The sequence below is a fragment of the Diabrotica virgifera genome, chromosome 7 (genome assembly GCF_917563875.1).
Source record: "Diabrotica virgifera virgifera chromosome 7, PGI_DIABVI_V3a".
NCBI lineage: Eukaryota > Metazoa > Arthropoda > Insecta > Coleoptera > Chrysomelidae > Diabrotica > Diabrotica virgifera.
Genome location: NC_065449.1, coordinates 127747660 through 127772633, shown reverse-complemented (window position 1 = coordinate 127772633; position 24974 = coordinate 127747660). Strand labels below are relative to the sequence as shown.

The following is a 24974-nucleotide window of genomic DNA, read 5'->3' as shown; positions in this document are numbered from 1 at the left end:
TATCCTCATCCATTCTTTGTACGTGACCAAACCATCTTAGTTATATTTAGTTGATTTCCTCATTTATTGTATGTGTGACCTTCATTATTTCTCGTATCCGTTCATTGGTGACATGTTCTCTTCTTGATCTTCCAGAAATCCATTTCGGTGACCTCTAACATTTGTTTTGATTTTTCCTTCATATGCCATACTGTGCAGCTGTACGTTATAATGCTTTATACTATGGCGTTATAGATCTATTTCTTGTTTTGATTGTTTATCTGATTGTCCGAGAGTACTGAGTTTAAAAGCGTAATTGCTTTCCTGCCCTGAATATTCCGTTTTTAATGGCTCCGTCCAGTGTTCGTGATTTTCGTGGTTTTAGCTCCAGGTATTTATAATCGTTACATTTACTAATTGTTTCTCCTCCGTCTAGTAGCAAGTCCTGCTGCGTTCCATCGATATTCATATATTTGTCTCTTTGATCTCTAGTCTCCATTTCCTATATTCCTCTATTAGCTTTCTTGTCATGTAACAGATATCATCGTAGTCTTGTCATCGTTGTCTTAACCCCCCGAACAACCCTTTAATCGATTCAACAAAGAGAAAAACGTTGAAAAAGATTAAAATATTTATCGTACCGCAGATATAATTCGTATAGCATATAAAGTATAAGATTAAACTCTTAAAATTCGCGCATTTTGATTATTGAGCTACAACCCCCTCTCAAGAAAACCTACTCATCTTCCAGCCTTAAGAGAGAATTGAACTTAAAATGAATAAAATTAATTATTAAACATCTAATAAATTACTTACTTGAAAAAACTTTTAATAGAATAACCTTTCGATTTTTTAGGAAAAAGTGAAAAATAAAACAGACGCCATTTCCACAAAAATTAAAATATTTAGTAATCCCTATGCGACTTTTTTATTTTTGGCATAAGTAATGACATCATAAATTTTGTATAGAGTTTTTTTTTGACACAGAACGAAATTTATGTTTCTTTGTTAGCAAAGATTTTACTTGTCTTTTTTTATTTTTGAAGGATACAAAATAACTGAGACAGAAACACTTGAAGCCTAAATTTTACTGCGAAAACCATGTAACCGGGGCCCTTTAATTAATCATTTTATCTTAAAAAATGTATTTAAATTTAATAAAATTTTATAGCTATTAAAATTGCCTTTCAAATGGTTTTTGGATCAACCTGATATAATAAAAATTAACGGAGTTATGAAAAAAAACAATAACATTTGCTTGGAAAAATGTTTGGAACATAAATTTGGATGCTATCAACTTCTTCTGTAGCTCAGTTAATAGGTATTTCAAAGTACTTTGACAAGTGATAAGTAAGTGTATGTTATAAAATGCACCGTTTTCTCGTTATTTAAGCTTGAACGCTTAGATTTGAGTAGGTACTCGCCGAAAAAAAATATACATTAAATTAACTATTCGCTCCGTGCATGACTCCACAATTTGGCATTAAACATATACACATTTGAAATATTTGACGTTAATATGTAATATTTATTTGCCATTTTTGATTAAATTTGTTATACATACATATAGTCTAAGATCCGAATAGGAGGTAGAAATGTACCCATCTGCTTGCCGGATGAAACATTTTTTTTTATTAAATTTCATATATAGACAAACTCGACCAGCATAAGTTGTCTATCAAGATCGTGTCATAGCAATCCCTAAGGGGGAGGGCGTAGTTTTTTGCACAAAAAAGGGCGAAAATCAACATATTTATTATTGTTAAATAATAAGTATAAAGCAAAAAATATGTCGACAGCGTTACCTCAAGGAATGTCTAAAGAAAATATATACGCAATTCCAGGTGGGTCGGTCAAGTAGTTCTTGAGTTGCAATGTCTACAACCTTTGAAAAAAGTAGTTTTGAGGAAAAGGCGTTTAAAGTATTGTCAACTTTTATTTTCAATTTCTTTTTTGTCTGTCAAATCGTCAAATGATGTACACCGGAATATCTTTTTGAATCGCGGAGTAATTTACAAAAGAAAATGAGAACAGCTGCTGACCGTTGTTCTTACGTTCAAGCGTGCTGACGCGAACCTGCTGCAAAGCGAGTCGAAGATAGGGATATTCAACACTATCTTCCTACCTTCGACTCGGTTTGCAGTATCTTCGCGCCAGCGCGCTTGAGCTTAGTGTGAAACGGTCAACAACTGTTCTCATTTTCTTTTGTAAATTACCCCGCGATTCAAAAACATTCCGGTTTGCATCACTTTATGATTTGACAGACAAAAAAAATGAAAATAAAAGTTGACAATACTTTAAAAGCGTTTTTCTCAAAACTGCTATTTTCAAAGACTTTTAAACATTGTAACTCAAAAACCACTTGACCAACTCACCTGGAATTTTGTACATATTTTTGTTAGACATTCCTTTAGGTAATACTGTCGAGATATCGTAATACACTTTGTTTTATGCTTATATTTTGTTTAACAATAATGAATATGTTGATTTTCACCCTTTTTTCTGTAAAAAATTTCATTGTTTTGACTTCTGAGTGATACTAAAAGGTCAAAGATCATTAAAACTAAAAGAAACTTGACAGCGTTACCTCGAGAAGTCATAAGCTAATAAAATCTTTTTGAATTTTTTGTCTACCATGATCCAATGATAAATTCTGATTAACTATTTTCTATGGGAAATAAGCCACAATTTTACTAAAAAAATGAATTTATTAACGTTTCGAAGCCCAAATCGGGTTTCGTTGTCAAAATACAAAATACTTCTAAACAATTACATGAAATCAATCCCTATTTATCGAATGAACTATCTTTTAGTAAAGTCGTCCCAGGAACGCAACTCATAAATATTGGCGATATCATTTTAAAGTCTTCTACTTTAAAATGTATAATATACGTCTGAATTGCCAATATAAATGAGTCAGATTAAATAAATTATTAGAAGAATTTTTTTACTTAGCAAAAACATTTTTGTTTATTTTAGAAGTATTTTATATTTTGACAACGAAACCCGATTTGGGCTTCAAAACGTTAATAAATTCATTTTTTTAGTAAAATTGTGGCTTATTTCCCATAGAAAATAGTTAATTATAAGAATGCCACAAGGAAATAGCTTCAGAACAACATAAATTCTGATGTCCACCGTTGGCTTATTTTTCAATATTTTTTCTTGAATTTTTTTTAAATAGTTTTCGAATTATACTTAATATGCTTATTTAATTTAAAAATAAAATTATTCTCTCATACTTTCCAAAAAAATTCAAAAAAGTGTGCTTAAAATGTTGATTTCCACCCCTACTGGATAGCTATGACACGATTTTGATAGGCAACCCATGCTGGTCGTGTTTGTCTATGTATGAAATTTAATAAAAAAAATGTTTCATCCGGCAAGCAGATGGGTACATTTCGACCTCCTATTCGGATCCCGTACTATTAAGTGTGTTCGCGGAGACAGTCAAGGACTAGTCCACGACAAGTGGAGCATGCGCACTTTAAAATAATATAAATAATACCGTTGATAGATAAATATACACGATATATTTAATATTATTAATTATACAGACAATTAAAATATACGGGGCAGAAAACTTGGTACTGAACGACAGACAAAGAAAAAGATTACAAGCTACAAAAATGAGATAGTTTAGAATAGTGGTGGGAGCAAGAAGAATAGACAAAAGAAGAAACGAAGATATAAGACATGAACTACAGATAAAATCGTTCAACGAAAAAATTGAAGAAAAGCCGTTAAATGGGCTGGACACATGATAAGAATGACTGGTTACATAGAAGTGAAAATGGCATGGGAGGCCAAAGCAGTGGATAAAAGCACGAGGGGTACACCAAGCAAAAGCTGGAACACTAATGTAAACGAAATACTGGAGAAAAGAGGAACATCGTGGAAAGAAGAAAAAGTTTTAGCAGCAGATAGGAAGAAGTGGGAAATTTTCAGAGAGCAGCATATAACCTTGGGTATAAGAGGCAATCGATTATGTATGTATGTATTAATTATTAAAATGCAGGTATATTTACTAATAAACGATAATACATTACATAAATATAATTGGAATTAAAATGTCCATGCGTTTGTCGTGGACTAAAACTCACTATATTAATTTTAATTAATATAATAGTAAGAATAGCGAAATGTATGTTTTGATCTATATTATAGAATTATATGTACACACATTTAAATCAAATGTAAGATTAAACAAAATAAAACAAATATAAAAAATAACTACTAAATCCACTGAAAAACTAGAATGAACACACAAATAAACATAGTTTAATAAACAATGGAAAAAAAATAACAAAACCAAAAAAAAAACAGAAACAAAAAACATCAAAAATAGAAAAACACTGAAAAATTATACACGCATTTATTTATGAAACCACTATATAGGTAGTCATAAATAAACGGTGCTAATACTTCAAGATATTAGACGATAAACGACGCGAGAGACCAACAGTCGAATATTCCTAACGTAGATTTAATTGCATGCAGTGTTGCCCGATTTGCGGAATACCTATGCTATGTAAAAATATAAACATATATTCAGCAGAAGGTATTACCATCGGAAATACCTACATTTCGTATACTGCAGTCAATATACGTAGAGCGGTGGCGCCGCCGCAACTCTCGGTCATGTCTCAAACTAAATTATACAAAATGTTAAAAAAAACATAATAAGTCGTCCCTCTAAAAAGTTGTAGAAAGGTGAAATATGATAAATTAAATCGATTTACATTGATTTCTTTCGCTCCTCCATATACTGTGGAGCTATGTCGGTCGGACGACCTAACATATGAAAAATGTCAATGAATGGAAGAGTGAAACATGGTGGGGTATATATATATATATATATATATATATATATATATATATATATATATATATATATATATATATATATATATATATATATATAACTCAATATCGCCCAAATTGGCGTTTGGTAACTTTTGCCTTTCAACCGTCGATACATATACGAAATTATACCCCGACTTAAGCGATTATCACTCGGTCCCACCTATCGCGTAAGTTCCGGGTATTACTGTACTTACCAATCCCTCTTCACTAAATATGATTTTAGATAAAAGTTTAAATCTGAATTCTTCAACTGATAAGTGGAATTAAAAATAATTATTATAAGTACCTAGTTACATATTACTTAATATAATTTTAAGTAAACTTGCTTTTTTATATTAATAAATTAGTTTGACACAGTTTACAATTGTATAATAATTGTATTACTGCAACTATAATATAGGGTTTTTTAAAAATGAAGTTACTTCTAGTTTGTTTTGAAAATAAAGATAACCTTAAATTGTAATAACAGGCCAACAGAGCCCAATGTAGACCAACATCCCAACTATAATTAATAGGCCGTTTCAACATGCTGTCAAAATTAAATCAATATGGCTACCACCGGGAGTCAAACATAAATGTTATTCTATCAGGTTCTTATTGTGTTTTAGATCATTTTAGTTGTGTTTCTTTGTAATTTTGTGTTGTACAAAGATTAATTTAACATTTTCTCTGGAAGTATTAATTTAGAAAGATAATATGCCTCATTGGTGTTGTGTTTTGAAGTGTGAAATGCAAAGTAATCGTGATAAAGTTAACTTTTACCACTTACCATCAGTGCTAAGCACAAAACTGAACTAAATAAGTTATCATCTGAGAGACAACAACAATGGTAAAATGCAATAAAATGTAAAGGTTTTACTAGCAAAATGAAAATTCTCCTGTAATCATTTTATATCTGGTAAGTTACAACATTTGAACATTAACGATTTTTGAAGATGTTAGCATTCTAATCTTTTAGGAAAACCCATAGGAAAACCAGCCGACTTAACTGATAATAACAATCCAGATTGGGTTCCTTCAATAAATATGGGGTATATAAACACAATAAAATGAGTTCCCCAAAATCTAAAATGGAGCAGTATCAAAGGAGAATTAAAAGAAAAGGGTACCTACAAGAAAAAATTGCTTTTTTTTATTCCTCTTGAAATGATTTATAAGACACTGGACTGTCTTATATTCTACAAATACTAAGTAGGTCTATGATTTTACACATTTTTCATTAATGATAGGTTACTGTTACTTTAGTAGATTTAGAAACAGTGGATAGTTAGTGGTAGATAGCAGTTATTTGGTATAGAAGCTAAAGACAAGATTTTGCCGAATAGTCAAACAGATATTAAAATGGAAAAATTAACAAATACATTTTATGTCATTAACATTAGCACAGGATTTTAAATATCAGCTTAAGAAACTAGCTTTATCTTGTGAAAGTATAGAAAATGATCATGCCAAAACTAAAAATTATACTGGTTTAGCAAATTACAATGTTTTTAAAATAGCTTTAAAGTATATTACACCATTTATCAAATACCATCAAAATACTGTTTTGTCACCAAGTGATCAAGTATTGCTTACTTTAGCTAAACTAAGCTTAAACTTAGATTATAAAGATTTGGGATATAGGTTTAGTATTTCACCCTACTCGGTATCAACTTATTTCAAAAATACTTTGTATATAATGTGCCTTAGGTTAAAAAATTTTGTGTTCTGGCCTGATAGAGATATTTTAAAGAAAACTATGCAAAATTCACTTAAAGAAACTTTTCATGGAAATACTACAGGTATAATTGACTTTGAACGAATGTTGGTATGAAACGAATTTTTTATTGTTCTGAAGCTAGTTATTTGAGGCATTTTTGTAATTAACTATTCTAATTGGGAAATAAGCCACAATTTAACTTGAAAAAAAGAATTTTATTAACGTTTCGACTTCCACCATCAGACGTCATTGTCAAAATACAAAATATTATTATTTATGCATATTATTACCTGTAAATATTTCTTCTGATTGTTAATTGTAAAGGATAGAAAAATTACCATTTATTTTAATTTTTTTTAGAATCAGCTGAGAGAAGTGGTCTACAAAAAACCAGGAAGGAAACGGAATATGTGGCTACGAAAGGCAAAAGAAAGGTTTACAAAGCAAATGTGACACATTTTTTTAAATATTTAGGAATATCAGTAAATTACATTAAAAAAATGTATGAACAGATTTTGTTCAATAAAAATGTTTATATTTATCAAGGATGTATTATTTGGTATGGCCACATACCGTCAGTGATGTAACAATACATCCTATCTGTTTTTTCATGAGTTTTGTAAGAGAGACTAAAAACTTGTCTTAGGGTCACCTCTTGTTTTCATATGATATTTTTGACTTGTTTTGTAGTAAATTAAACTATCTATGTACTACAAAACAAGTCAAAACTTACATATGAACACAGGTGACCTTAAAACATGTTTTTCCATCTCTCATACAAAACTTATGAAAAAAACAGATAGGAGGTATTGTCACATCAGCAAGGATATATTTCTGGTATATCCAGGGAATGTCTAAAAAATATATTTTGAATGTCCAAAGAACATTCGTGGACATTCATGGAATGTTCCAATAAGACATTCAGGTAATGTTTAAAATGCTGATGTAATTTTCCTGGGATGTTCAGGGAACATTCTTGTGTTTTTGGGGATATTCCAGGAATTTTTTCAATGTCTGTGTACTTTCTATGGAATGTTTTGGTGATATTAGCGCCGGACTCCAATTGCGATTTGTAGTGGGGAAGATTGAACACATTGTTTCAAATACAAGTTAATCCATTTGTGACTAAATAATCATGGATTGCCTTCTATTTGAAAGAATGTGTTCAATCTTCACGACTACAAATCGCAAGTGGAGTCCGGTGCTTAGGGTTACTTCCTCTTCGGTATTATTATGTATTATACTACAGAAATCAGGAACTTTCCTTCTAAATATATATATGCATCTTGGCCATCAAACAAATTCTTCCAAACTTTTTTTAAGGGGTTACATAGATCTTGTGGGTAAAAAGTGACTTTTTAAAAAAATTATATCTCGAAAACTAAAATTTATTTTTATTTATAATTGGAACATGTAAAAGTATAGTACTTAAGGCAGTCTCAAAAAAAGTTTCAGCCAAAAATATTCATTTTTGTAGAGTTGTTTTGTAGAGTTTAATTTTTTTGCTGTGGGCAGCATAACTAAGTCCAGTCTCATCTGAAATCAAAAAGTTTCTTGTAGTTTATACCTCTGGCTAGTGAATAACGAAGGAATTAAAAAAAATGAAATTTGAAGATTTTACATAAGTTTAAACACATTTTTGACCCCAATTTTTCTCATTTTTAAAGTAGTTTTTTTTTATAAAACAAAAACGACCTCATCTAATAAAAAATCCTTCATTCATTCACTACCCAGCGGTATAAACTACAAGAAACTTTTTGATTTCAGATGAGACTGGACTTGTTATGCTGCTCATCGCAGAAAAGGGCTGTTGTCGAAAAATTGCAGTCAACTCTACAAAAATGAATATTTTTGGCTGAAATTTTTTTGAGAGTACATACTATACTTTTACATGTTCCAATTATAAATAAAAATAATTTTTAGTTTCAAAGATATAATTTTTTTAAAAAGTCACTTTTTTAACCGCAAGACCTATGTAACCCCTTAATGTTTGCCTTTACATGCTGTAGCAAACTTAACACATTGTTGATTTCAAATTGTAACAGTTAAGTTTTGCAAAGTATGCTGCCCTCTTGTATCTTCTGCGTTATCTTCATCATACATTTACTTCATCTAAAAACTTTCTGCGATATATTCGTTTTGTTGCTAAAATTATTTCCTGATCCATGGGTTGAATATAGTATGGTATAACTAGACCCAAACCCAGACATCCAAAGTGAAAGTTATCCTCCAACACCAAATTGTTCTATATGGTCCACATAATGTTCGAAAAAGTCACACCATTTTGAGCGTCGAGTTTGGGGGGGGGGGGGAGAGGGGGGGAGAAATCGGTAAATTCGTAGTTTTTTACGTTTTTCGTAAATATTTCTAAAACTATACGATTTAGCATAAACAACTTTCTATACAAAAATGTTCTACATTAAATTTAAAATAAAAAAGGCCCTATGCATAATCCTTCTAAAATGAACGGTTTCAAAGTTACTGAGGTAGTATATTATAATTGGTCCAAAAAAAGGCCTAACCTAAACATCCAAAGTAAACGTTTTCCTCTAACACCAAATTGTTCTATATAGTCCACATATAGACCATTCCAGGGTGACGTCATTTGACAGCGACTGAGGGGCAAAGATATTGTAAACAAACTAGGTTAAGTGTAGAAAACCATTGTTTAATTTAAGAATATGATTAAAATACCAGCGTTTTTTTCAGTTTGAAAGTGTTCCAGTAAAGGTAAAAGAGATAAAGTAAGTTTTTTTTATAATACCAACCGCATTTAAAGACCGAAATGTTTTAAATCACTATAATCACAATACACTGTAAACAGAACGACTATATGGGCCAAGAAAATTGATTTTCTGATTATACCGGGTTTTTGCATCCCCTACGAGGGTGTCCTATATCCAATATTTGAAATTTTTGTAGTTAAAACCACAGATTTTTTATAAAAAAACGAGAAAATAGCAAAAATAACACCAAAAACACAATTTCTGCCCCTCATCAACGGTGTCGAAAGTCACGTGACCTGGAATGGTCAATTGTTCAGTAAAAACTTACACACCATTTTGAGCGTCCGGTTTGGAGAGAGAAGTCGGTAAATTAGTAGTTTTTTTACGTTTTTCGTCAATATTTCTAAAACTATACTTTAGCGTAAACAATGTTCTATACAAAAATGTTCTCCATAAAATTTCAAACAAAAAAGGTCCTATACATAATTGTTATAAAATCAACAGTTCCAGAGTTACGGAGGGTGAAAAGTGGAGGTTTTCGATACTTTTTATATTTTTTAAGCAATTTCCTACTGCTTTTCTTTAACAGGATTGTGTTTTATAAACCTATTTTCTATTTCAGTGGCCTATGGTATGTTAGTGATAAGCCTTTGAAGATGTCAACCTTACCACCCAAAATCATCATCAATTGCCCAAAAAATATAAAAAGTATCGAAAACCTCCACTTTTCACCCTCCGTAACTCTGGAACCGTTGATTTTATAACAATTATGTATAAGACCTTTTTTGTTTTAAATTTTATGTAGAACAATTTTGTATAGAACATTGTTTACGCTAAAGTATAGTTTTAGAAACATTGACGAAAAACATAAAAAAAAACTACTAATTTACCGACTTCTCCCCCAGCTCCCCCCCCCCAAACCGGACGCTCAAAATGGTGTAACTTTTTACTGAACAATATGTGGACTATATAGAACAATTTGGTGTTGGAGGAAAACTTTTACTTTAGATGTTTAGGTTAGGCCTTTTTGTGGACCAATTATACTATACTACCTCAGTAACTTTGAAACCGTTCATTTTAGAAGGATTATGCATAGGACCTTTTTTATTTAAAATTTAATGTAGAACATTTTTGTATAGAAGGTTGTTCATGCTAAACCGCACAGGTTTAGAAATATTGACGAAAAACGTATGAAACTACGAATTTACCGATTTCTCCCCCTCTCCCCCCCCCCAAACCCGACGCTCAAAATGGTGCGACTTTCTTCTGAACATTATGTGGACCATATAGAACAATTTGGTGTTGGAGGATAACTTTCACTTTGGATGTCTGGGTTATGCCATCTTTTGGATCAATTCTATCATACTAATAATAGTCTGGGCTGATTATCGGAGAATAGGCCATTTTTGGGAAAAGTTATTTACCAGCAATTTTATTGCTGGAATCGAATCTTATGATTGTATATATTAATAATATAGATATGCAAAGTCCGCAGATAGTGTGCTACTTTTTTTATAAACAAAATGGCGCCCGAAAATCGTGTTTTTTTCAATTTTTGCTCTATAACTCCAAAGATTTTAACTTTAGACCAAAAACACCCAAATAAAAATTCACCGCAATTAAATTTTGCATAGAGACGTGTTTTTTCCGGTTTACTTCGACGAAAACTTTCCCCGGAAAAAGCGGGTTTTTCCAACAAAATCTTTAATTTTCAACTAAACTTTTAGGTAAGTAGTTGTTAATCAATAATTAAATAACTTGGTAACGAAAAAGCCCTTTCCGTATATATTATAATTCCAGAAGCCGATGGAAATTGAATGAACAGTTTAGCAACAATTGAAATGTTAATAAAAAATTTACGGTCGCTATAATAACGACAATAATTATGATGCATAAGAATAACTATGAATTTTTCATAAAAAGACACTATACCTATCTAATGTACTTTACAGAATTGAAATTGGAGTATTTAAGCGGCCTCAGGAATATTTTAAAATTATAAACAATTTTTTGGCTTATAAACAAATAGAATATCTCAGGAAATATTAAACTAAATTAAATTGTGAAAACGATATTCGAAAGACAGCGGCAGGACGCTTCTTTTAAAAGAAAAAACGTTTAATTATGAAGAGTAGTTCCTGAGATACAACCGGTCAAAGTTGACCGAAATTTACGGCAAAGATATAAACAATAGGATCATAATTTTCAAACCATCACCTTTTTATTTTTGTCCTCTTTCTCCACACCAATTTTTATATCTTTAAAATCCTCATAACATATATTATTATAATAAAAACTATCGATAATACGTGTGAAAATTGCCAAAAATAGCAAAATTCCAATCAAAAATTAGGTTGGAGAAAATGTAACCCTCAAAGTTCAAAATCGGTATATGTATTCATAATTTTCACACGTATTATCGATAGTTTTTATCATAATAATATATGTTATGAGGATTTTAAAGATATGAACATTGGTGTGGAGAAAGAGGACAAAAATAAAAAGGTGATGGTTTGAAAACTATGATCCTATTGTTTATGTCTTTGCCGTAAATTCCGGTCAACTTTGACGGGTTGTATCTCAGGAACCACTCGTCATAATTAAACGTCTTTTCTTTTAAAAGAAGCGTCCTGTCGCTGTCTTTTGAATACCGTTTTCCCAATTTAATTTAGTTTAACATTTCCCGAGATATTCTATTTGTTTAAACCAAAAAATTGTTTATAATTTTAAAATATTCCTGAGGCCGCTTAAATAGTTCTGTAAAGTACATTAGATAGGTATAGTGTCTTTTTATGAAAAAATCATAGTTATTCTTATGCATCATAATTATTGTCGTTATTATAGCGACCGTAAATTTTTAATTAACATTTTAATTGTTGCTAAACTGTTCATTCAATTTCCATAGACTTCTGGAATTATAATATATACGGAAAGGGCTTTTACGTTACCAAGTTATTTAATTATTGATTAACAACTACTTATCTAAAAGTTTAGTTGAAAATTAAAGATGTTGTTGGAAAAACCCGCTTTTTCCGGGGAAAGTTTTCGTCGAAGTAAATCGGAAAAAACACGTCTCTATGCAGAATTTAATTGCGGTGAATTTTTATTTGGGTGTTTTTGGTCTAAAGTTAAAATCTTTGGAGTTATAGAGCAAAAATTGAAAAAAAACACGATTTTCGGGCGCCATTTTGTTTATAAAAAAAGTAGCACACTATCTGCGGACTTTGCATATCTATATTATTAATACATACATACAATAATAAGATTCGATTCCAGCAATAAAATTGCTGGTAAATAACTTTTCCTTGTATTTTGCTAATTAGCCCAGAGTATAAGCGATGTTGTATTTTTTGGCAAAAACATACAACTAAAGTTGCCATGTTTTGATCATAGAATATTTTCAGAGGGATGAGCAGGAGCGTTGTCTAAAATCAAAAAACATTTCACCTCTTCCGGCAGATTCCCAGTTTCTTCTCTTGAAATTTTTTCACTGCAGGTACAGTCGAAAAAATGAAAGAGTACCCATGAACGATCACATCAATCACATATTATTGGGATAATTAATAATCTATCTCTATCATTTGTTATTTATAGAAAAAGAACAGCAAATACAAAATATGTGATTGTATCTGATTGATGTGATCGTTCATGGGTATTCTTTCATTTTTCTGACTGTACAAATTCTTTAAAAGGTCAATTTTTGAAGATATCTGAGGTGAACCACTATGATGAAATTATTTATTTTTATAATTCCACAATTATACAGGGTGAGTCACCACTAACGCGACGGAAGATTACAGCGAAATGGTAGAAGATTTTAAAAAAATTTAAATTGAATAGTTTGTAAGTTGATAAAAGCTACATTTTAAAATTATTTTGAAATATACAAGGGTGTCCCAATAAATGACGGCGTATCAAAGTTATATTTTTTCTTATGGAACACCCTGTATTTTATTGAATTTTTTAATTGTCTGTAAAAATAAGGTATATAGTTCAGAGAAATAAGGAAAAAAAATATCATGTTGGTGACACAACCCCCTCCAGGCCGAAACCAAATTTTTCGAGTAGTATGGTTATCTATAATAATAACCTATATGTTTCCTGCAGCCGATTTTAATGATATACATAGTTATAAACAAATGAAGATCAAAAAACGGTAAATTTTCGCTTTTTTCGTCTATTGCTAAAAAATTGGGCATTTAAAACAGATTTGAGAGTAATAAACTCATAAACCGTATAAAAAAGTTCAATATGGCGTTCGCTGAATATGTATATCCTTATTGGTTGCTTAGAAAATTGCAAAATAAATAATAAATTTTGAATTTTTATAAATATTCATAACTTATGTAAAAATTAACTTAGAACCTTCTTATTACGCGGAATGCTGAGCCTTATGGTGCTTAAATCATACCCTAAATTTCAAAGCAATTGGGCAAATAGTTTAAAAGTTATTTAATTTGTTTATCCAAAATTAATTTTTTTGCAACACTGTAAGTCAGAATTACAGTAATATTTTGGATAGTTTATGAAAGAAGAAAATTTACAGTATTAATTTAATTAAAAAAAAAATGACAAAAAATAATTATAAATATTGCAAAATAATTTTGCAAAAACATGTGAATTAAAAAATGGGGGAGCTAACTTTGTCCCTAATTGTCCTAGGACAGTTCTTTTTCTTTCTAAATGTGTATAAAAATTCAGTCTTTCTAAATATGAAAAAATAATTTTTCTACGGGTAACGGTTAAAAAGTTATTCTAATTGTTTATAAGTAAGCAAAAAATCGACATGTTTTTGCAAAATAATTTTACACTGTTTAAAATTATTTTTTGTCATTTATTTTTAATTAAGGTAATAGTATAAATGTTCTTCTTTCATAAACTGTCCGAAGTATTATTGTAACCTCATAATTTTCTGACTTATAGTGTTGCAAAAAAAATGAATTTGGGATAAACAAATTAAATAACTTTTAAACTATTTGAACAATTGCTTTGAAATTTAAAATATAATTTAAGTACAAGAAGTCTCGGCATTCCGTGTAATAAGAAGATTCTAAGTTAATTTTTACCTAAGTTATGAATATTTATAAAAACTCAAAATTTATGATTTTTTTTGCAATTTTCTAAGCAACAAATATGTATGGACATATTCAGCGAACGCCATATTGAAGTTTTTTATACGATTTATGAGTTTCTTACTCCCAAATTTGTTTAAAGTGCGTAACTTTTTGTAATAGGTGAAAAAAGCGATAATTTACCGTTTTTTTGATCTTCATTTGTTTATAACTATGTATATCATCAAAATCGGCTGCAGGAAACATATAGGTTAATAATATACAGGGTGAGTTTTTAGTGCGGGATCGGTCGATAACTCCATTATGGTATAAAATACCGAGAAAAGTTATTTAAAAAAAATGTAGGCAATGATACTCTGCACGCTTGGAAAATATGTCCATTTATACAGGGTGATCAGTAACTGCGTGGTATATCAAACATATAATTTTTTAAATGGGACACCCTATATATTTTTTCATATTTATATTCCCCTCATAATTATTGTTCATATAATATATAGTTTTGCATTACTATACAGAGTATTTAACAAGTTATGACCATTTTTATTTCGAAATAACTATGAGATTAACACCCTGTATATAAAGAAGTAATTCGTAGACAATAATTTGTTTTATGTAATAAGATAAACAATATACTGTAGTTTTTAAATTAAGTCCAATTCACATCATTGACGAATATTTGTATACAGGGTGAACTACAAAACCAAATTACGATTTTCTCTATTTTTTTAAATGGATCACCCTATATTTTATTTTTCAACATTATTGTATTTAATATACTCTTTCATTTTTATATAGCATTCCCTATATCTAAAATGATTACTTTCCGAGATATTTTTAGTTTTCTTCAAATTTCGGGAATACATTCAATTTTTCTAGTAGAAATAAGTTAGTATTGAGTGATAATTAAACAAAATTATTCTTATTAGATAAATAACTAACACAAAATATAAACCATAGCAATATGCAGTGAATATACCAATAAATGTGATATTAAGAAATTATCATATTTCCCTAATATACAAGAATCGTAAAATTCCTACAAACAAAACTTTGTATTGTATATAAAAATATAACAAGATTATTTTTATTCAATAAATAACTTACATGAAACATAAATATCAAAACAATATACAACTGATGTAACAGTTTTTAGATTGGTATATCAACAGCATTCTAAGCCAAGAATTTTTTAGTAGAACATTCATTTTTATAAGCACTTTTTAACTACAAAACAAAATTACGATTTTCTCAATTTTTTTTTAATAGATCACCCTATATTTTATTTTTTTGAAATATTGTATTTATGATACTCTTTCATTTTTATATAGCATCTCCTATACCTAAACTTATTAGTTTCTGAGATATTTTTAGTTTTCTTCATTTGCCGGGAATACATTCAATTACATATTCTTATAAATATAAATAACTTAACAAATAAGTATAATGTAATAATATAACAAATATTTTCATTCAATAAATAACTAACAAAAAAATAATAAACCATAACAAAATTTAATGAATGTACCAATTAATGTGATGTTAAGGATATAAGTCTAAAGTAAATGTTGAAAATGACCACTTTCAACGTCTATGCAATTTTGTAACCGATATTCAAATGACCGAGCCACATTTTTAACATTTTTGTAAGTCAATATTATTAAAAGCTTCTTTTATTCCATTTTTCATATCATCAAGCGTTGTTGGATGCTTCTGGTATACAAGGTTTTTTATATAGCCCCACTTGAAAAAAATCAATTTTGGAAGAACTGGAGCACCGTCGTATAAAAACCTCAACCGTCAAAAAATGTGGACCAATCACATAATCTCTAACAATATCACCTTAAACATTTATAGATCACCTAGTTTGAGTGTTAACAAAGTAGGGATTTCTTATTGATGCATATTAATGAAATTTAATATGAAAATTATATTATTAATAACTGCGGGTCACAATCTGCTATTAGGAATGTGTTAGTAAAAACTTCTTGGCTTAGAATGCTGTTGATGTAATAATCTAAAAACTATTAAATTAGTTGTATATTGTTTTGATTTATGTTTTGTGTGAGTTGTTTATTAAATAAAAATAATCTTGTAATTTTATTATACACAACATACCTATATTTTTTTTGTAGGAATTGTATGATTCTTGTATATTAGGGAAATATGATAATTCCTTAATATCACATTTATTGATACATTCATTGCATATTGCTATGGTTTATATTTTGTAATAGTGATTTATTAAATAAAAATAATTTTGTTTAATTATCATTCAATACCAACTTATTTCTACTAGAAAAATTGAATGTATTCCCGAAAGTTGAAGAAAACTAAAAATATCTCCGAAAGTAATAAGTTTAGATATAGAGAATGCTATATAAAAATGAAAGAGTATAATAAATACAATATTTTTGAAAAATAAAATATAGGGTGATCCATTTAAAAAAATAGAGAAAATCGTAATTTGGTTTTGTAGTTCACCCTGTATACAAAAATTCGTCAATGATTTCAATTGGACTTAATTTAAAAACTACAGTATAATGTTTATTTTATTACATAAAACAAATTATTGTCTATGAATTACTTCTTTATATACAGGGTGTTAATCTCATAGGGATTTCGAAATAAAAATGGTCATAACTTGTTAAATACTCTGTATAGTAATGCAAAAACCTATATTATATGAACAAGAATTATGAGGGGAATATAAATATGAAAAAATATATAGGGTGTCCCATTTAAAAAATTATATGTTTGATATACCACGCTGTTATTGATCACCCTGTAGAAATGGACATATTTTCCAAGCGTGGAGAATATCATGACCTACATTTTTTCTAAATAACTTTTTTCGATATTCTATACCGTAATGGAATTATCGACCGATCCCGCACTAAAAACTCACCCTGTAGATGTCCATACTACTCAAAAAATTTGGTCTTGGCCTGGAGGGGGATGTGTCACGAGAAAAATCTTATTTCTCTGGACTAATAATTTCATAAGGCTTCCCTATACCTATGTACAGAGTGTTCTGAGTTATGTTGACTTTTCTTAAAATGTAAAGTTTTAAAAGAAGGCTTATTCTCAAGTTATTTACAAAATTATAAAAACATTACTTTTACATCTAAATAGCTGGATATTGGTTGAATGTATTCCATGATTAATTATTACACGTTTGTCTACAGGGTGTTCAAAATTGACAGTTTCATTAGTGGAGTATTCAATGTGTCATATGATGCTTATTTTAAATGGAACACCATGTATATTAATAAATAATTATACTAAACAAATTTACCTCATTCGAATGGTATATGGATGTCCTATACCTAGGTGTCATAGTTTTTGCGTAATTTACAATTATTTAAATTCTTAATCTGTAAATCGATTTTAAAACAAAAGATGTAGTTAATTAATGTCATTGTATGACATTGTCAGTTTATGACAGTACGGTCCGGTAATTATCAAAACTATAAACATCAGTGTATGATACTCAAATTTTATTTTACTTAAAAATGGCTTTGGCATAGCCAATTACATTCAAATTTAATTGTTCCTAAAAATGAATAATCACGATATCTATGAAAGAGTATACATGCTACTTTTCATTGGGGAATATTTTTAAAATTGTCTTTTAGCTTCTAAAGTTTACGCTTAAAGGTATCCCGATAGAAGACACCCAAAAATGACGTTTTTGAGAGATTTCTCGATAGACTCCGTGCTACTGGTAATGTTGCATAGTTACGAAAAGTTAAATAAAAATAAACCATTTATTTTTATTGGCGTCAATGAACTTGATGTCCTGCTTTCTGTTACGGAAAACCCAAATACTAGTACGTGAAAAATTTCGAGTCAGTTGGAAATCCGTCAAACGAGTATATGTAGAATACATAAGAAAAACCACTATCATCCGTATAAAACTCAACTACACCAGCATTATACAGAACAGGAACGTTTAACTTTTCGTTTATAGATTTAAGAATTTGGACAAGATCCTGATTATTTTAAGAATGTATTGTGTACAGACGAATCTACCTACTTTTCATAATAATCGTCTAGTTAATAGACATATCTTTCATTTTATTATGATACAGTAAACAAACATTTTACTGTTGATAGCCAACACCGATGAAGTGTTAATGTTTGGGGCAGTATTCTGAGCGAGTACGATATCGATCCATATTTTTTTGACGAAAATCTGAATAGAGTAGCTTTTTTTAATTTCTTAACACAAGTTTTTTGGATCCTTCTTAAAACCTTCCACTTAGCGTGCGAACAAACATGTGGCTCCAATTGGACGGAGCTCCTGCTTATTTTTGACGTGATGTTAAGAACAACCTCAACATAAAATTTAGAAATAAATGGATAGATAGATTCGGTCCATATATTTGGCTACCTAGGTCACCAGGATTGACCAAGATGAATTTTTTTAAATGGGGTTATATTAAAAATATTGTAAATGCTACACTTCCTACCCTACTACTTGAGATGATATTTTTATAAAATCGAACGATATGAAATCGAAGAGTTTCGAACGCTTTTGCGTCATAACACCAGCTATAATAATGTAAACAAATCATTTAAAATCGCTTGTTGTATAAACATTTTGAACATGTATTATATAAATGATAATTTTTTACTTATAGTAGGTAAGTTGTGGTTCATTTTGTATTTAGTTATTTTCTTAATATTATTACTTAACGAAAAAATTTATTTTACAAATCAGCAAATAAAAATATATCTACATATTTATTTACAACTACACTCTATAACAACAATGCCAAGATGATCGGTTTAAAAATCGAGAGTGACTATAAATATTTTTAATATCGATGTACAGCTGGTTCCTAAAAAAACTGATACGACTCATAGTAAGATTTGATTATTTTGAGCAGTGTATTTGATTAGTCTGACATTATATTATATTTATTATGACAGACAAATAATAAAATAAACAAACAAACAGCCATTTTTTGAGGTTGAAGTTATCTGACAAATTTTAAGATTTGGCAGTGACAGTGACAGTATGTAAATAATAAGTATTTATCCTTCAAAATATAATAAATTACACTAGGTTCGCTTTCAAGATGCAGTAGAAATAAACAAACCACGACACATTAAATGCTTCTAGGAGCACTCCCGAATCATAATTTACAATGTATAAACTTTGGAAATCATGATTTGGGATTTACAATGTATATACATTGTAAATTATGATTCGGTTGTGCTCCTAGTGGCATTTAACGTGTCTTGGTTTGTCTATTTCTACTGCATCTTGAAAGCGAACCTAGTGTAAATATAATTAAACTCATATTCATTATATCACACCTCATAAAAAGCTTTTTACAAGAACATAGTCAGCGATTTTGATATGGCTTAGAGCCAGACTACATCAAGATCGCCTATAAATTGTGCTGATAATTGCCTTGCAGCGAGACCAAAAACAAAAAGAAGAAGAAGAAGAAAGTACACTGCACAATTTTCTACAAAATACGCTTTAAGAGTCGTATCAGTTTTTTTTTTGGAACCAGCTGTACCTTATAATAAAAATTGTAAATTACGCAAAAACTATGACTCCTAGTTATAAACATATACCAGTTGAAAGAGGAACAACCTGTGTTTAGTATAATCCTTAATTAATATAGAATAGAATAGAATAGAATAGAATACTTTATTGGTATAGCTTTACAGCTGCCATCATAAAGATGGATATACACGTCAGATATACAACACAATATAGTCACAGACACATAATCAAATACCTATACATACACTTAAATTTTAGATTTAACATAATGTACATTGATAAATATGAAAATTATTAATATTAGACAGAACTCATAACAGCAATCTAGTTGCTAAGTATTCTTCTACACTGTAGAATGCATGTTTACATAGTATACTTTTCACAACTCTTTTGAATTTCACCGGATGCAAAGATCTAACTTCACACAGTGTTCTAATAAAATAACCATCATATTATGCTACATTGAATAATCCAATAATGAAACTGTAAATTTTGAACACCCTGTAAATAAATGTGTAATAATCAAGCATGGAATGCATTAATTGTAATATAGTTACCAGACCGTATTGTCAAATGTCATAAAATGAGATTAATTAACTTCATAACCCCTCTGTGGCGCAGTGGTAAGAGCGCCTACCTTTGAAACGAAAGGTCGGGAGTTCGAATCCTGCCAGGGGCAGAAATTTTTCATTTATTATTAATGAATAAATGAAAAATAGTTTCTGTCCTTGTGGGATCGGTACTCACCGGAGGGACCGCAGACATTCGGAAACAATTAGCGTCTCTTTGCAAAGACAATGACGTCGACTTTGCAAAGTAACAAGACACTTACTCAACACACACACTACACATTACTCCCCTGACTTAGTGATAAGTTATACAATTACGTGGCTAAAGGTTCTAGTTCTAAACCAAAGCCAGAATCAGAAAAAAAACTTCATCTTTTGTTTTAAAATCTATTTACAGATTAAGAATTTAAATAATTGTAAATTACGCAAAAACTACAGGGTGCGGCAAAAGTCAGTTCCCCGATTTGCACAATCGAAAAATATCGGAAAATGAAAATGCAAAATGTTTAATTAAGTCGTAAATTTGGGTTACAAAGGTGCATATAAAACTCTAAGCTTTATGTTCGAACTGGTGTCCATCTTCCTCAATACAACATTCACAACGGCTCGCAACGCTACAGCATGTTCGGTTGAGGATTGCCTTGTTCTGACGGAGGTGTTCAAATTCTTCCTCAATAATCAAGTATATTCAAATGGGAAAGAAGCCACAATTTTACCTAAAAATGATTTTATTAACATTTCGACGCCCAAGTCGGGTGTCGTCAAAATACAAAATAATACTAAATAAACAAAAATGTTGTTGCTTAGTAAAAAATTCTTCTAATAATTTATTTAATCTGACTCAATTATATCGGCAATTCAGACACGTATTATACATTTTAAAGTAGACGACTTTAAAATGATATTGCCAATATTGATTTCAATAATTGTCTTCAACTGTGGGAGAGTTTGCGGTCACCTAGCATACACACTCTTCTTCAGCAGACCCCATAAAAAGAAATGGCAAAAGAAAAACGCGTTCTTATTTCGTGTACTTGCCGCCCGCCTGCATGTTTAACTCATTACTAAAAATGCACCGACACTCACAACGAACAGCAACATGCCACAGACAGATGAACGAAACTCAAGGTTAACCCTACAAACAGTAGGGAACACCTGTTATGCGAGGCCGATTGTTAGCATGTACTTATCGCACTTATGCACGAAATTACATAGCGGGAACTGACTTTTGCCGCACCCTGTATGACACCTAGGTATAGGACATCCATATATCATTCGAAAGAGGTAAATTTGTTTAGTATAATTATTTATTAATAAGTATACATGGTGTTCCATTTAAAATAAGCATCATATGACACATTGAATACTTAACTAATGAAACTGTAAATTTTGTACACTCTGTAGATAAATGTGTAATAATTAATCATGGAATACATTCAACCAATATCCAACTATTTAGATGTAAAAGTAATGTTTTTATAATTTCGTAAATAACTTAATAATAAGAATAGAACTCTTTTAGAACTTTACATTTTAAGAAAAGTCAACATAACTCAGAACACTCTGTACATAGGTATAGGAAAACCTTATGAAACTATACCTTATTTTTTGCGGACAATTAAAAAATTCAATAAAATACGTTCCATAAGAAAAAATATAACTTTGATACAACGCCATTTATTGGGACACCCTGTATATTTCAAAATAATTTTAAAATGTAGTTTTTATCAACTTACAAACTATTCAATTTAAATTTTTTTCAAATTAGTCCTGTCGCCAGGGGGGTACAACGGCCTCCTGTATTCAGATGGACTTACCCAAGTTTTTTTTATGTATTTTGACCTGTAGAACACGAATTTTTTGGGTAACAGTTGATCCGGATGTCGATAAGATTGTTATAAACCAAGAAGTTGAGGAATCACATAACAGCGATATCTCGCAAAACAAAACATTTTTTTTGTATTTTTTGGGCCATTCTGACCAAAAAATGTTCCTACAAATTTTTTCGTAGGATGCATAGTTTTGGAGATAAACGCGGTTGAACTTTCAAAAAATCGAAAAATTTCAATTTTTGAACCCGAATAACTTTTGATTAAAAAATAAAATAGCGATTCTGCTTACCGCATTTGAAAGTTCAAGTCAAATTATATCGGTTTTAATTATTTGTATTGCTAAAAATTTATTATTTTATTGTTAAAAAAAGCTATAAGCACCTAGTGCTTGAGTGATGTTTTCAATGATTTTTCATTTAAAATCGAACGAGTAGGTAGAAGAGGTAAAAGTGCAAGCGGGGCTATTTCTACGTAGCATGCATTAAAACGCATGTATTAGGCACGGGAAACACTATGTGTTTATACTTTTTTTAACAATCAAAAAATAAATTTTTAGCAATACAAATATTCAAAACAGATATAATTTGACTCAAACTTTTAAAGGCGGTAAGCAGAATTGCTATTTTATTTTTTATTCAAAGGTTATTCGGGTTCAAAAATTGCAATTTTTCGATTTTTTCAAAGTTTAACCACGTTTATCTCGAAAACTATGCATCCTACGAAAAAACTTGTAGGAACATTTTTTGGTTAGAATAACCCAAAAAATACGAAAAAATGTTTTGTTTTGCGAGAAATCGCTGTTATGTAATTCCTAAACTTCTTTGTTTATAACAATCTTATCGACATCCGGATCAACTGTTACCCAAAAAATTCGTGTTCTACGGGCCAAAATACATAAAAAAAACTTGGGTAAGTCCATCTGAATTAAGAAGGCCGTTGTACCCCCCTTGGCGACAGGACTAAATCTTTTACCATTTCGCTGCAATCTTCCGTCGCGTTAGTGGTGACTCACCCTGTTTACAAATCCTACCTCAAAATATTTGTAAGAATTTAAACTCTTGAATGCCTTCATTTGTTGACCTGTGTAAAAACTATTACTAAGCTCTAAATACAAAAAAAAACTATGTCCATGTTGTTACCCTTGAAAAACTTTTTCTACTGTAGGTTAACTCATACCCCTTGAGGGAAAATGGATCTATATACCAACAGCTTTTGAAAATATTCACTTATGTTTATTTATTCACTGCTTAAAACTAAATACAGTCGTTAAAGTACTTCTACAGCCAGAAGCTACACGAAGTCAACAGCAAAATGTTCGGAAAATACAACTATAAAAAACTATTATACAACGATTAAACCATTATATAAAAACAATTAAATAAACCACTATTTTATAACAACAATAACTATTTTATAAAAAAACTATTAAACGTAAAAAACTCCAGAAACTCAAAGCGGTACAAATATAAATAATTTCAATGTGTGCCTCCCAACTTTCATATTAATGTCATAAACGTCAAAGTCTTGAAACGGCCTATTCTATTAGTAAAAACAGAGGATACTTACTTGCTTTTTAAGAGCTTGAGCTAGAACTGTATTTCCATCTAAGTCTCCCATTTTAAAAGTATTAAGAACAAACTTTAACAAATGGATTTAAAATAGCACTGATTGTTTTATCAAGCACTTTGAAAATCTGATATCTACTATCTTTTAATTAAAAGTGCCAGGTGCAGGTGCCAACTCTTCACTCTTCTTCTTCTTTAAATACAAGGATCTAGGTACACAGAGGTACACCCATAGAGTTATATATTAGCATAGAGAGAGTGTCATTCAGAGCGAAGTGACGACACCATCTTTTTTATTTGGATTAGTGCTGTTTCACTCTTACGCATTGATTCGATACTACCAACATAGACTACCACTACCAAGTACTCATATGGTATCGATACTTTGATTCGATACTGAGTACTCAGTATCGAATGAAACCGTATTCGATACCGAGTACTGGTATCGAATGAAAATACTAGTATCGAAACAATTCGCGATGATTTTACTGAATCTTTTATTTTGACAAATGACATTTGAATATTTTTGTACGAAAGTTGGATCAAGTAGCCGTGATAGGGAAAGCTTAGTAAGGGCCGGTACTTTATGTCCCGGTTAAACCTCGGTTAGCTAACCGGGGTTTAATCGGGACAGAAAAGTACCTCATAGGGCCTCTTGCGTTGTAATAAAAGCAATTATAATTATTATTATAATTATTTATGAATATAATAATAAGTATAATTGCGTTTATGTCTATGTTATGCATATATTTCTGTCCCGATTAAACCCCGGTTAACTAACCGGCTGTTAACGGAGACATAAAGTACCGGGCCTAAATCTCTCAGCGGCTGACTTCCAGCGGTGACGTCTGACAGCTACTGCTGTGTCCAGCCGCTGTGGTCGTCCGAACGCACCCCTTAATTCGCACACTTGATCCAACGTTGCCAATTGTACGGTTAACAGTCAATGCGCGGTAAATTTAAAAAAGTCGAAAAAAGCGATGATTTTATTGAATCTTTTATTTTGACAAATGACATTTGAATATTTTTGTAAATATAAAAATAACCTATAAAATAAAGTTTATTTTTTACCTGTCCTGTAATAAAGTAATGAAATCATAAATAAAAATTGAAATAAGATATAAGATCATTGGAAAAGA

At 30.2% G+C, this 24974-nt stretch overlaps 1 protein-coding gene across 1 annotated transcript in view; it reads right to left on the bottom strand.

Annotated features, from left to right (window-relative positions):
- The window catches only part of LOC126888127 (2-hydroxyacyl-CoA lyase 1), a 784683-nt gene extending 760536 nt beyond the window's left edge, over positions 1-24147 (bottom strand). The window contains exon 1 of the mRNA XM_050656138.1: positions 23837-24147. Within this exon, the coding sequence (XP_050512095.1) occupies positions 23837-23887 (51 nt within the window). The 5' untranslated portion in view covers positions 23888-24147. The remainder of the gene's footprint in view (positions 1-23836) is intronic.
- Positions 24148-24974: the final 827 nt, after the last annotated feature.